Source organism: Poecilia latipinna, unplaced genomic scaffold (assembly GCF_001443285.1).
Source record: "Poecilia latipinna isolate Pla-1442-1.1 unplaced genomic scaffold, P_latipinna-1.0 Scaffold717, whole genome shotgun sequence".
Taxonomy (NCBI): domain Eukaryota; kingdom Metazoa; phylum Chordata; class Actinopteri; order Cyprinodontiformes; family Poeciliidae; genus Poecilia; species Poecilia latipinna.
Genome location: NW_015113333.1, coordinates 237165 through 250940, shown reverse-complemented (window position 1 = coordinate 250940; position 13776 = coordinate 237165). Strand labels below are relative to the sequence as shown.

The window sequence follows — 13776 nt, the reverse complement described above, 5'->3', positions numbered from 1 at the left end:
TTTTGTGTTATTTGGGGTTCCTGTGCAGTTTGAAAAAGTGCTTTTATTATTTTTTCAGGTGGAAAAAAATAAGTCTGAAAAAATATTAGACTTTTTTAGGAAAAAAATCCTATTAGAGTTTTTACATTACGTTAAATTGACATTCTTTCATTAATTTGCTTTATCACGCTTTGATATGTAACATACTACACATCAGTAATGCAGTAATAGAAAAAAAAATTGAATTTTGTGATTTAAAAAGATGCAGAAACTCTGACAGTAAATATCATAACTCACCATGATGAGTGCCTGTGTGACTTGTCGCAGTTGTACAATGAGGAGATCCTGGACTTGTTTGATGGAGCCAGAGATCCAGAGAGTCGCAGCAGGAAGTCCAACATCAAGATCCACGAGGACGCCAACGGCAGCATCTACACCACAGGAGTCACTTCCAGACTGGTGCAGTCAGAGGACGAGGTGGGTCCTTGTTCATATGGGTGGTCTTTTTATAGCTACGCAAACTGGGCAAGAGTTCACCAAGTTTGTTTTTTCTTTCTTTTTTTTTTTGGGTGAGATTCTATCAATTTTTTAATGTAAAAATGCATCAGTTTTCCTTCATTCCTCAGTTATAAACCATCTTTTGTTTTTATACCAAATTTTGTATGATCTTATCACGTTCACGTTTATCCATCAGACAATAGCTGACTGACATCTAAACACATATAGAAGTTTTTTTTATTAAATGTCTTCCTTTTTCTTAATTTCCTACCTCAATGCTGCTGAAATAATTATTTTACTGCCAGTTCCTTGTTTCGCCCCCAAAATGATGATTTTTTTTTTTAAAGTTTATGTTTTATATGTTTTCACTCCACTCTAAAATGTAAATTATTTCACGTATTTTTGGAAACTCTACAGCACCTTTGCAAAGTACAAAATCATGACTTTATTCTTCAATTGAAAATAAAAAGTAAAAAAAAAAAAAAAATAAATCAGTTCCACAATGGTACCGTGCCAGTAGTAGTCAGTGATTGTGTGGGGAAAAGACTTCAGATATTATTTTATTGACTGATATTTGTTAAACACAATGACAAAGAGGGCAGATGGTGATTTTGCAGAACGATCACAGGAATCGAATGGCCTTGTCATGATTTGCTGATCCAGTCTGCATCGCAATCATTATCCAGAGTGCTGAATAGAGACGAATGATAGCCTTATTTGTTTCAGCTCACCTGGGCTTTAATTTACCAAAAAATATGTTCTATTTAAAGACACTTGAAGAGAAATGGATTTTCCTTTTGTGACAAAAGACTTAAAACAGCAAAACAGGTTGAGGGGGAGCGAATGTGGCAATGAAGGAGCGAGGAAGACAGATGGAGGCAGGATGATTAAAAAGTTAGGAGAGGAAGCACCAGGAGGGGAAAAAAACATGGTTGACAGATATTCAAATGAGCAGAGATGGGTTTGAGTTGGGAGTCGGCCAGATAACGATTTTTTTATTTTTTTTTTCTAAATGATTAAATAAGTGTGCAAGGTTTTGAATTCCTCTTGGCAATGATGATAAACATTAGCGTAAAATTAGATTTTCTTTTCCAAATTATGTCTGCTTTAGCAATTTTCTCTTCCAATTTGAAATGAAAAGTCTGCAGATGTCCTGTATGTTTGGTGTGTTTTGCAGCTGCTGCAGTGCCTGAAGCTCGGGGCTCTGTCCCGTACCACAGCCAGCACACAGATGAACGCACAAAGCTCCCGCTCACATGCCATCTTCACCATCCATCTCTGTCAGATGAGAGTCTTTCAGCAGCAGCAAATGGTGAGACTGGAGGTTTGGAGTAGAGATGTAGAGAGAGCCTTAAATATGAAAGAGAAATTAGTCAAACATTTTCAAAAAAGCATAATTAGGAGGTCCAGCTCAAGGTGTTTATCAGTTTCAGCGTTTCTCTAAATGAGACTGGGCAGACTGAGAAGACAAAAACAGCATAGATAAATGAAGTGTGTTTTCATATATAACTGAATAAAACATAATTGTAAGGAGCATGCAAGCTGGTGAAAGAGTTACCAGTTTTGAAGTAAGATGCTTGCCTCTTGGAGCAGAATGGAGGAGAAGAGAATGGCGAAGTGAACGGCGTAGACTCCTCCCCCATCGCCCAGCCGGAGTACGAGACCCTGATGGCCAAGTTTCACTTCGTGGACCTGGCCGGCTCAGAAAGGCTCAAACGCACGGGGGCCACTGGAGAAAGGGCCCGAGAGGGAATCTCTATTAACTGTGGACTGGTGGGTCAGAGACAAAATAAGATTGGATCATCAGTGCGTGTAAACATTTTGCTCTGTTTAAATGCTGCTTGGGATCTTCTCCTCTCTGTGTTAGCTGGCTCTTGGAAATGTGATCAGCGCTTTAGGTGATCAGACTAAGAAAGCCGGACACGTCCCGTACAGAGACTCCAAACTTACCCGACTGTTGCAAGACTCGCTGGGAGGCAACAGGTACTCAAACTGTGTCTTCAAATGTAAGAAAGACTCTCATTTATGAGATATGAATGAAATGAACTGAGCTGCTTGATCATCCTCTTTAGCCGCACAGTCATGATCGCCTGCGTCAGCCCGTCGGACCGGGACTTCATGGAGACGCTGAACACACTGAAGTACGCCAACCGTGCCCGAAACATCAAGAACAAGGTGGTGGTGAACCAAGACAAGACCAGCCAGCAGATCAACGCCCTGCGTGCGGAGGTGGCCCGACTCCAGATGGAGCTGATGGAGTACAAGGCGGTGAGTGATGGACGTTAGGTTGGGGGCCAGAGGGGGGAGAAGGAGGTGATGGGTAGAAAGAGAAATACAAGAAGCCTTTTTGGATTAAGCAGAAGTGGGAAGAAGATCGAAATGGAAAGTGGCAGGTTGAATAAGACGTGATAACGCCTCGTCAGTCTGACTGATACTAAAAAGAGAGCAAAGGAGGTGGCAAGATGAATGAAAGTGAGGATACTAACTGGACATAATAAGAAAATGAAACAAGAACATTGTGGTTAAGCTGAGTAACATATTAATAAAAAAACAACAACAACAAAACCACACATTTAATATTAATATCAACTGAACTTCTCAGCATTTGGAATAAAAGGATGCATAACTTGACATATTTTCAAATCATGACCTAAAGTGTGGTGTGTGCATCAATGAACTCCCCATGTCAATTGAAACACATTTCACTACATTTACAGCAGGAAGGCTTTTGGCTCGGGCTCTGTGATGTCTCTTCTGTATATAAATTGAAATTTATGACTGTTCTTTGCAAAAATAGATCAAGCTCTTTCAGATTAGAAGGAGCACATCTGTGAACACCAATTTTCACTTCTTGGCACAGACTCTGCTTTTGACTTGGTTCTGGACTTTGACTGACTTCTAATGCACGAATATAGTTTGATCCGTTGCGTTCTGTTGTCTCTCTAGTTTTATTGTCAGGGCTGTTGTCCTGCTAAAATATGAACCTTTACCCCAATGTCAAGCTGTTTTGCAGGCTTTAACATTTTTCTCCATCCATCTTAAAATTTTTCCCCCCACTAAGGTTCTCTGAGAAACCTGGATTTATACTGAGATTATATTATATTACACACAGCTGAGCTCAACAAATGAGATAAATTCACACCACACTCTGATAAGTCTGACACAAAATAAAGACCCATTAAAGCATATTAGAGTGTGTTGTTTTAGGTGACAGAAATATGAAAATACCAACATTTCCATGAAGAAAGTTACAAACTACAAGAGGTCACAATGTAACATAGCGACGATTTGTTCTGAATGCAGTCAAGGACCACAAATGTAGAAGTATGATATGCATAATAATATCAAAGAGCATTTAGGTAGGGGCTACTTTTCTTCAGCTTTGACCTGTGTGACTGAAACAGACAAGCAGTTGTTTAGCCTGAAGTTACCATGGTTACCAAAGGGAAGAAACTGCAAGCTGACCTCTAAGTGGTAAGGGATGCGATGTGACTGTAGTCTAGTAATAGACTGCGGTGCGAGTTGTGACCAGATACTGGCTCTCTGTTTGAGACATAAACAACTGATTTTTTTTTTTTTTTTTCCCCCAAACCCAACAATGACTCCTTGATGAGCCACAGACGATTGCACTCATTCTGAACAATGGCGCAGTGTTCGTTTGGGATGTCGAGCAACAGTGTTTTTTTTTTTTTGTTTTTTTTTCCAGCTCTGACTGCTATTCTACCGAAGACCGATTTTGTTTTTATTCACTGCCATGTTTTCGTTTGCTTCCATGCAGGGTAAGCGTGTGGCAGGTGAGGATGGGGCTGAAGGCTACAGCGACCTGTACCAGGAGAACGCCATGCTGCAGAGAGAAAACGACTCGATGCGCCTGAGAGTAAAGGCCATGCAGGAGACCATCGATCATCTCAACACACGGGTGACGCATCTGCTGGCCAATGAGGTCAGCACTCTGCTCACCAAGTCAAGTATGTGAATGCAGAGATGCTCTACACCTGAGCTCCGTCTCTTACACTTTCAAAGCTCCTTTATATGTTTACTGGTTAAAAACAATCTAACAAAGCTGACTTTATTTCTACTTGCAAGGCGAAGGCAATGAGGAGATTGGAACGCTAATACAGAACTATATCCGAGAAGTTGAAGAACTCAGGTAGGAGCTTAACTGCAAGCTTCCCCGGAGTTGAGAGGAGATGTACGAGCGTGAATATCAATAATCCTTCCCGCTCTTCTTGCCCTGCTAGATCCAAACTCCTTGAGAGCGAGGCCATGAACGAGTCGCTACGACGACAGGTGGCCCGGCTCTCCTCTCGTTCCTCGTTTCCAGCCTCTGGTCTAAGCCCCGCCCCCGGCCATCCCCCTGGCTCCTCCCCTATATCCATGTCCATGGAGGCTGAAATGACGGATGTTCTGCGGCGCGCCAAGTTGGACATCGAGCGGCTGAAGAAGAAGGAAAGGCGGCAGAGAAGGCTGAGGTGAAGGAACGGAGACTTTTAAGTCAAAATTTCAAACTGACTACAGTTTGTTTTGCCTTTCCCAAACTACACAGACTGAAGATTCCTGTAAATAGATGTGGAGATTTGCAGTTAGCTCAAAATTATGCTATAGCGTGGTGAAGCATGATTACCATTAATTAAAAAAAGATCTGGAGTTTAATTTTAGTTCCTATATACACATGTCAGCTAAAAAAAACAAGTTACTGATAAAATCTAATTGTACTGCTGTATTTTGCTTATTAAACCAGCATCTAAACATGTTTAATGGTTAACAATACAGGCAACAAAACAACCTACTTCTAATAACAACAAAATGGTGTCTAAAATAACGAGCGGGTGCTCAGCAATCTGATTAAGCTTGTGCTGTTAGTCCGACTTCCTCTGATTTTCACTAATCCGTATAAGAAAAGCCTAAGAGACCTAAGAGGTAAAATAGAGGAAAAGTTTGAACTTCTCTCTTCCACATTCATTCTTATCCAGTTCTAGATCTGCAGAGTAACGCATCATTTTCCTTGTTTGATTGTAAATGCCAGCCACTTCCTCACTGGATCTCAGGCTCTCAGCTATCAGGTGGGAGAGACGACGGCTGAGCTCTTTATCTTGAGCTCTACGTCGGTTATTCTGAGAGACGGCAAACCCGCCGGGACCATGGAGGGGAACAAATGTTGATAAAAGAACTCAATCTCTCTGGAGTTTCACAGAAAAGTCTCTTTTTAGGGAAGTTGAAACGGTAAAAATTCTCCGTAATGCCACTGGCAAATGAAGGATTTATACTTTGTCTCACCAGCCCAGATGAAGAGGCTGGACCTTACAGAAACTAACACGTGGAAAATCCAAACTTAAGTAGAACCCTTCTAAAACTGAATGTGAAACGGTGTCTTCAAACACCTCAACTTTATGTAAAGCAGTTTCCCAATTTCTCCTGCTTATCCTGCGGCGATGCACCTGTGCTGAATTTGTTTTATGCTGAAAGGGATTAATATTCTCTGCAAACATGCTCTCCTTGCCTCACTTTCTCTTTAAGGGATTCATCCAAGTCAATTATGACTCTGGGACTTTGGGAGAGTTGGAGTGCTATCAGTGCTAGGCTGTAATGCTGGCAGGGACACTAAAAGGTTTCACACAGTTAGCCACGGGGTCATAAGAGACATGAGTTGGAATCTAGCAGACTAATTGCATAGAAGTGGTGGCAGATGGAATTGGTGATAAATTCTGTAAAAGTAGGAGCAAAGGGGAAAATAAAGCAAGTAATAAAACTTAAGAACCTAATGGGAAGGATAAAAGTTGATGTACTTTAATGGACAATGGCAATTACATTAGAAGACTCATTTTCTCCTTGCAAAAAAAGAAAAATGCCAGTGTTGCAAATGTTGCTGGAGCATAAAGCAAGCATTTTAGGATCAGCAATCACGCAGGGTGATCAAAGTACATTAATGATATTATTAGGGCTGAAACGATTAATCGATTAATCGTGATACATCGATTACGGAAATAATTGTCAACTGATTGATTATTCGATAACTGGAATATACAGACTAAGTAAGGCAAAGGTGATTTGCTGAAAAGCAACATATTCAGAGCAGTAATTGAGACAAAGCTCTACGAAATGTACATACATTTGGCATTTTGCATTGAAAATGCATTTGTCTGAAAATGTGTTTCACCCAAAACTCCTCAAGTGGCCTAATTTTAGCTTCACCTTGTTCAAATTAGCCAAAATTAATCTTGTTGTTGCATTTTAGACAACAAAATGTTTGTTTTTCTTATTTGAAAAAGCAATTAAGTTATTTGTTTATTTGCAACTTTTCATTTATTTCTAATATTGTACAAGAAAGACCGTAGTGGTTAAATGAAAAATCTGTTGAATGTCTCAAATTTTTAGCCGATTAATCGTCAGAATAATTGATGGATTAATAGATTACTAAAATAATTGATGGATGTTGTATATGTGTTTATTTTATAAAAAGCTGTTACCCAAAAACACTTTTCTACCTCCTGCAGCCCAGAGTTGGAGAAAGGCCTCAAGAAACGAGTAAAGCTGCACACTCAGGAAATCGGGGAGAACCGGCGGAGCGGCGAAAATGGACAGAATGGGGAGATCGATTCAGATGACAACTGCACCGAGGTGAGGTCTTCGTGCTTTGCCATGTCGTCGCCATGCAGGCAGAACAACATCTTAACCAAAGTGTTTGTCTCCGTAGGATATCATGTCTCCGCTGCAGGAGGAGAGTGGCTGTGAGGAGGATGAAGGCGAAGATGAGGAGGAGGGCAGGGAGGAAGAGGACGATTTTGACAGTGACGAGAGCCTGGTGGATTCAGATTCTGACTCGGATGAGAAAGGTAACGGCAGACTCCACGTTTAGCACTTACACACACAATGAAGACATTTTAATAGTTCGGTATTTAACACGTCAGTTCGGACTCGTTGTTTTGACCGATGGCTGTTTTCAAACTGGGCATCCGGCGCTTAATTAGTCTGGAGTTCCAATAATTTCTCAAACCTCCCAACTTGCAGCCAACTTCCAGGCAGATCTTGCCGACCTGACCTGTGAAATCGAGATCAAGCAGAAGCTGATCGACGAGCTGGAAAACAGCCAGCGGCGGCTGCTGATGCTAAAGCTGCAGTACGAGGAGAAGCTCATCCTGCTGCAGAACAAGATCAGAGACACGCAGCTGGAGAGAGACCGCGTGCTGCAGAACCTCAGTCAGTGCGGCTCGGTAATCCTCAATTAATAACCCTTCGGAGCGCCTCTTCAACGTTGTTGCTTGCCTACGCAGTGTCCATGGAAAACTACACCGAGGAGAAGGCCAGCAAGATCAGGCAGGAGTACGAGAAGCGCCTCAAAGAAATGAACCGTGATCTGCTGAAGCTGCAGGCGGCGCAGAAGGAGCACGCACGTCTGCTCAAAAACCAGGGGAGGTACGAGCGGGAACTGAAGAAGCTCCAAACTGAGGTCAACGAGATGAAGAAAGCGAAGGTAAGGGGGCGGCGGGAAGAATTATTCTGGCAGAATGGTAAGGGTAAAGGAATTTATTTGAGTTGGCCGCCCTCCCGGCTGTTTGCAGGTGGTGCTGATGAAGCAAATGAAAGAGGAGCAACAGAGGAGGAGGATGGTGGAGGCGAAGAGGAATCGAGAGATTGCTCAGCTTAAGAAGGAGCAGCGGCGACAGGAGGTGAGGAAGCTTTTAAAGATTGTGTGTGCGGGTATATTTGTGTCCTCTCTTGAGGACGTGGATCAGCTTCACTGGGTTGTAGTTATCAGTCTGCATTTTGTCCCTCACATTAGCACATATTCTAAAAATATTACCTTCCCCTTTTGGTTCTGTTTGCTTCTTAGGAGCATGAAACCGTACACAGTGATGCCGTAGGCCTCGCTCCTAATCCTTTTATTTAGCGCTTCATCTTAAGTCTTAAATCCCTTCTTGATCAGTAACTTTGTGAACTTGTGTGAAAAGTAAACACAAATACAATTTAAACAAAAGGAAAAAAAAGCCGTCTATGAACTCTAAATGATGCTGAGGCTTGTGTTACTCAGTACCAGATTCGGGCGCTGGAGTCTCAAAAGAGGCAGCAGGAGCTGGTGCTGCGCAGGAAGACCCAGGAAGTGACGGCCCTGCGGCGCATGGCCAAGCCCATGTCGGACCGTGTGGCAGGTCGAGTCGCCCGCTGGAACCAGACGCCTCCAGTTACGGACTCAGGAGCGGATTTGTCGGCCAGCACAATGGCAAGCGGCTCCGAGGCAGAGACTGCGAGGACCGTGAGTGGGCTGGTGCGCCAGTGGAACAACAAGAACAACGCATATGGATACATGGCGGAGAGCGAGGGGAGCATGGATGGAACGCGGGTGATTAGGTAAGTAGTCGTCTTGTCTTGTTGCATAAATGGGGCTGAATCTATGCAGTGCAGCAGCATTCATCTCCCCTCCCTGTTCAACCTTTCCACTTTCTGTCTCGCTACAATGCAGAGTGTATGCATTGGGCCAAGTAGTGCTATTGTGAAGTTGAAGTTTATTTAAAAACGTAAATACAGCAGTTTTATGAATAAAAACACCGAAACGTGTGGTTCTCATGTTTTCAGACCCCTTAGATCTGATGCCACTGAAGACAATGCAGTGAGATTCAATACGTAGCCTACTTAGAAACAAGGCAGTTTCATCATTTGGGGGTGTTTTTCTTCATTATAACCTTGCAACAGCAGGAAGAAGCTGCAGAGGAAGCCAGCAGGCCTGGGCAGCACCGCACCTGCAGGCAGAGCCAACAGCTTCTCCAAGTCCGCCCGTCTAAAGTGGCAAACCCTCGAGCGTCGCATCATGGACATTGTCATGCAGAGAATGACCATCTCCAACGTGGAAGCGGACATGGATCGCCTTATCAAGGTTTGGGAAGGAGAGGAGTTTTAATGTGTCTAGAAAAAGGGGATTTATTTTTTTTCTCTTTCTTTTTTTGGAGTTATCTCGTTGCATGCCACCGGATGAGATGAGCTGTCGTCAGAAATTAGGAATCAGATTGAAAATGAAAGTGATGGCAGCTGTTTTGACTCATTCATGTCAGTAGATAAGAACTGAAAGCACTGCGAGGACCTTTGTTCCTCTTCTTCTGACATGTTAAAGTGTGTGAATAAAAGCAGCTCTCTGCTGTGGTCACTGTAAATAGCAACACCTTAAGACTAAAGCCAACAGAGGTGTTTAAGTATTTTGTCAGGCCAAATGAAAAATGGATGTGAAGCAAACTCAAACTGCTTTTATTGTTTTAGCTAATTAGGACTAATTTCTAATTACTTGCACTGTTTGTGTTTTTGATGAGTCAGAAGCGAGAAGAGCTGACAATGCAGCAGGAAGCTCTCTCGCATAAAAGGGAGGTGCTGATGGCCGACGGCGAGGGGCCAGAGGCCGAGGACCGCCTCCTTCAGGAAGTTAACGAGGAGATCGAGGTGCTGAATGCCAACATAGACTACATCAATGACAGTCTGTCTGACTGCCAGGCCACCATCGTGCAGATAGAGGAGACCAAGGTAAGAAACATAATTACATGAAAACACATCTCTGCGTGTGTGTGTTGTGTTGTGTTGTGTTGTGATGTGATTTTTCATTGTTTTTAATCAGGATGAACTGGACTCGGTGGATACCTCGGTGGTGATCAGCTCCTGTTCCCTGGCTGAAGCACGCCACCTGCTGGATCACTTCCTGAAGGCGTCCATTGATAAGGTGAGTTAACATGCAGCAGAGCGGAAGCACAAAGACAAGTGAACCGATTCCTAAACCTTTTTATAGTTGCCTGTGTTGCATGTTGCGGTTGTAACTTTGCATGTCATCTAGTGGTGTCTCTTTGTGCTACAGCAAAGTTTCGTACTTGAATATTAAAAGTTAATGTTACACAGTTGTATTGCTAAATTTTCAGCTATGGTTCAGTTTTATCGGATGTTTGAAAAATATAAAAAGTTGTATTCTTTATTGATAATTAAGGTTAAAGTTGTATTTCCAAGTTTTCTATATAGGATTATTTTGAAAGACAGATATTCTCCTGCAAGAAAAGTGCTGGACAAAATCTCCATGACCCTGGCACTGATTTACTTCCTTAAAACCTTCAGTGCTTTTGTTTTTTAGCTGCTGATTATAATGATTGGTCATATCTGAGAAAGAAAGGCTCCACACAAATGATAAAGTTCTACATTTCAGTCTGTACCCTTTGGAGAAAGTTTGAAAAGTTTAACCCCAATTAAAACATTCAAATGAAAGTTGTTAAATCAAATTTACATCTTCTCTCTCTCTGCTTGTGTGATTGTGTGTAGAGCTTGCAGGTGGCTCAGAGGGAGGCGCAGATCCGACTGCTCGAGGGTCAGCTGAGGCAGACCGATGTGATCGGCTCGTCTCACAATCACATGATCCTCGACGCGCTGCGAGAAAAGGCAGAGTGCATCCCTGAGCTCCAGGCTCTCATCCACAACGTCCAGCAAGGTGAGAGGATTTTATTTATTTATTTATTTATTGCTTTTGAATGCAAGAAGAAAAATAAACTGAATAAAATGAGGGAAAAGTCACATATTTTTTTTATTGAGTTTGGATTGCTTTATTTATCCTCCTTATCATTTTAGGAACAGTTAAGGCGTTACTCTAAGATTTGTTGTGTTCAAAATGTTTAGTTTAGATCGCCAACCACTAAATATTTGGATTTACTCGCTGATCCATCCTTCTCTTGAAACTTTGGTTGTGAAGCTCAGGAATGTGTCTAAAAAAAAATCACCATCGGTCAAACCCCGCACCGCCTTTCACCCCAAAATTGTTTAATGTAGACAAACCACAAATTAAAAAATGCATTAGTGGCCTAAAGCTTAAGATGAATTCTTAACATTTTGCTACGTCTCTACATCGAATTTTGATGTTTTATCAAAATTAACAAGGCAACTCAAACCATACATTTTACCATACATACATTTTACGGAAATAAAAATGTAAAAAATATCTCTAACATGCATTTGTATTTAGATGACTTTGCTCTGATGAACCTAAATAAAATCCAATGCAACCACCTTCAGGCACTTCATTATTGAAGACTTCTCCTGTGTGTAGTCTAATTGAATAATAAATCCAGCTGTTCTATGAATGCCTCAGAGTTAACAAACGGCATCATGACGACCAAGGAACTCAGCAGATAGGGTAGAGATAAAGATGTTTAATGCACGTTTAGGTTATAAATCCTTACTGTGAGCTTTTGGGTTTTGTGCTTTGTTTGTTTTCAGAAAATGGTTACGCCAGCACGGACGAGGAGCCCTCTGAGTTCAGCCAAGCCTCTGACAGCAGGTGAGTGGTCAGCATCTCCATCTTACTTCCTCGTCATCTAAAAATCTGAAAGCACACTGCTCACATTTTCTGGTATTGATTGTTTTTGTCTTAATATGGAAAAATGCATTAAATCATCTGTAAAAGTTATGCAACATCTGCTTATATTGTCTCACCTTTCTGTGATTCTTTTAGTGTGTCACAGATGAAGGAATCCAACAGCCAGGATGACTTCAAAATAAAGGTAAAAAAAATCTTTATATAGAAGAACAATATCACTTTGTGTTGGTGCTCGAGGTTTTTGTCTGTCTGCTTCCACTGCTTGTCACCACAGGGAGGCAGTAGAAGCAAACACTTAAACCTCGATGGCAGAAAACCATTAGAGTTGACGCAGATCTTCTATGTTGGTCCTTTTTAGACTTTGGTGTCTCTTGTTTTTATTCAACATTAATATTTGTTTGCTAAGCAGCTTATGCTTCCTTGTCTTCACTCATTTCCTCACCAAAACATGCACTGGAATCATTCTTGGCGTTCATTATTGTATTATATCTTTTGATATTTCGTCATCCCACTGCCCTCCTTTCTCAGTCCACCCTGGCTTTTTCTGGTTCTTTGTAACACAACGGCTTCACTTGACTCACCCAGATGGAGCCTCGCCTCTCGGCCCAGATGAAGGCGGTGTCGGCGGAGTACCTCGGCCCCATCCTGGATCCCTCATCAAGCAGCAAGCAGCAGCACATCACCAAGTCCCTGGCGTCACTCACAGACATCCAGGAGGACGGCTTGGGTCTCGTCCCAGGAAGTCTGGCACTGAGCGTGCCCCTCCGGGACCCTTTTCACAGGGAACGAGCGTCCCGTACAATCAGCCTTCCTGTCAGAGGGCACACTTTGTAAGTCATGGAGAAGTAAACTGTGATGATGAATTGTTAATCTTAGGGGTGACAGGAACAGACTAGATGAATGTTTGAAATTACTCTCAGGGTTCAGGTGGAGTGAACGTCTTAAAGACTACAGACCTTTTTTTGTTCAGATACCCCAACCAGAATTTTGTGGCAGATTTTTTAAATCTTGTTTGTAAATCTTTGTGCTGCAAATACTGAGTTCTGTAAGAAAATGTGAAAAAACAAGCATTCCAAAACATTGTTTCTATTCTTCTGCTTGTGAGTGGTTAACTCATGATCCATACTTGGTATCTAATGTTTATTTGTAGTTTTTGCTATTTACTGTCACAATTCTTTGCAACTTCCTTTACTGACGATGTTGCTATGATGTTTGCTAGTATGCAGTACACGGATTATGTCAGGGAACAAATCTGACTGGTTTTTGAGCAACTGGAGTAGAGTTAAGTTAGATGTCATTCCCAGTTTCACCACTCGCCACCAGCATTTGTTCTTTTTCTGCCAACTTTAACTCATACTTTGAGTTCTCAAAATCTCCATCCACATGTTGCTTCTTAGCTCTGCATCACAGATGATCATAAAGATGATAGCCTAAGAATGTCCAGATGGTCATGCACATCTTGATATGTTGAAGAAAGTACAGTTTTCTTGCAACCAACTTCTTACAGCGGTTGAGCGCCGTCTCACTTAATTTCCAAACACATCTCTTATATTGATAGTGGTTAACCTTAAGACTTCTTTGCCCAACAACAGTTTCTATTTTGAAGATGGTAATCAGCAGGGTGTGGTTGTGTTTAAGTATATTGGGTTCACCGACAAGAAAATCTCACATTTTTGAGTTTTTTTTTTTTTTTGGACTGGCGACTTAAACTGAAAGTCATCGGATTCAAGCTGCGGTTTGATTTTTAACTTCCTGATTTAGAAAACGCACACTGACTGAAATGGCGTCTTATATTTTATCCATTTCATGTCTCGCCAGAAGCTCAGGTTTTTTTCTGTTGTATCTCAGCCCCAGGCAGTCTCGAGGTTATGACACTTCCCCCATTACAAGAAGGAAATCTTACGACCGTTCGTACAGGTACGCGCCATTTCAAGATCGGATGGAGACCGCATTACTGAGTAATGTAATTT

At 41.9% G+C, this 13776-nt stretch overlaps 1 protein-coding gene across 7 annotated transcripts in view; it reads left to right on the top strand.

Moving 5' to 3' along the window:
- Positions 1 to 13776, top strand: part of kif21b (kinesin family member 21B) — a 61011-nt gene that overhangs the window by 26005 nt on the left and 21230 nt on the right. For 5 of the 7 annotated variants that reach the window (XM_015045262.1, XM_015045259.1, XM_015045261.1 and 2 more), the window contains exons 4-25: positions 307 to 456; positions 1655 to 1789; positions 2071 to 2250; positions 2345 to 2460; positions 2550 to 2745; positions 4256 to 4445; positions 4564 to 4627; positions 4719 to 4949; positions 6972 to 7095; positions 7172 to 7310; positions 7486 to 7674; positions 7749 to 7948; positions 8037 to 8144; positions 8507 to 8823; positions 9166 to 9346; positions 9778 to 9981; positions 10073 to 10174; positions 10759 to 10924; positions 11707 to 11767; positions 11942 to 11990; positions 12392 to 12636; positions 13655 to 13723. In XM_015045262.1, the coding sequence (XP_014900748.1) occupies positions 307 to 456; positions 1655 to 1789; positions 2071 to 2250; positions 2345 to 2460; positions 2550 to 2745; positions 4256 to 4445; positions 4564 to 4627; positions 4719 to 4949; positions 6972 to 7095; positions 7172 to 7310; positions 7486 to 7674; positions 7749 to 7948; positions 8037 to 8144; positions 8507 to 8823; positions 9166 to 9346; positions 9778 to 9981; positions 10073 to 10174; positions 10759 to 10924; positions 11707 to 11767; positions 11942 to 11990; positions 12392 to 12636; positions 13655 to 13723 (3416 nt within the window). The remainder of the gene's footprint in view (positions 1 to 306; positions 457 to 1654; positions 1790 to 2070; positions 2251 to 2344; positions 2461 to 2549; positions 2746 to 4255; positions 4446 to 4563; positions 4628 to 4718; positions 4950 to 6971; positions 7096 to 7171; positions 7311 to 7485; positions 7675 to 7748; positions 7949 to 8036; positions 8145 to 8506; positions 8824 to 9165; positions 9347 to 9777; positions 9982 to 10072; positions 10175 to 10758; positions 10925 to 11706; positions 11768 to 11941; positions 11991 to 12391; positions 12637 to 13654; positions 13724 to 13776) is intronic. The other 2 variants (XM_015045260.1, XM_015045258.1) reach the window with 1 other exon arrangement.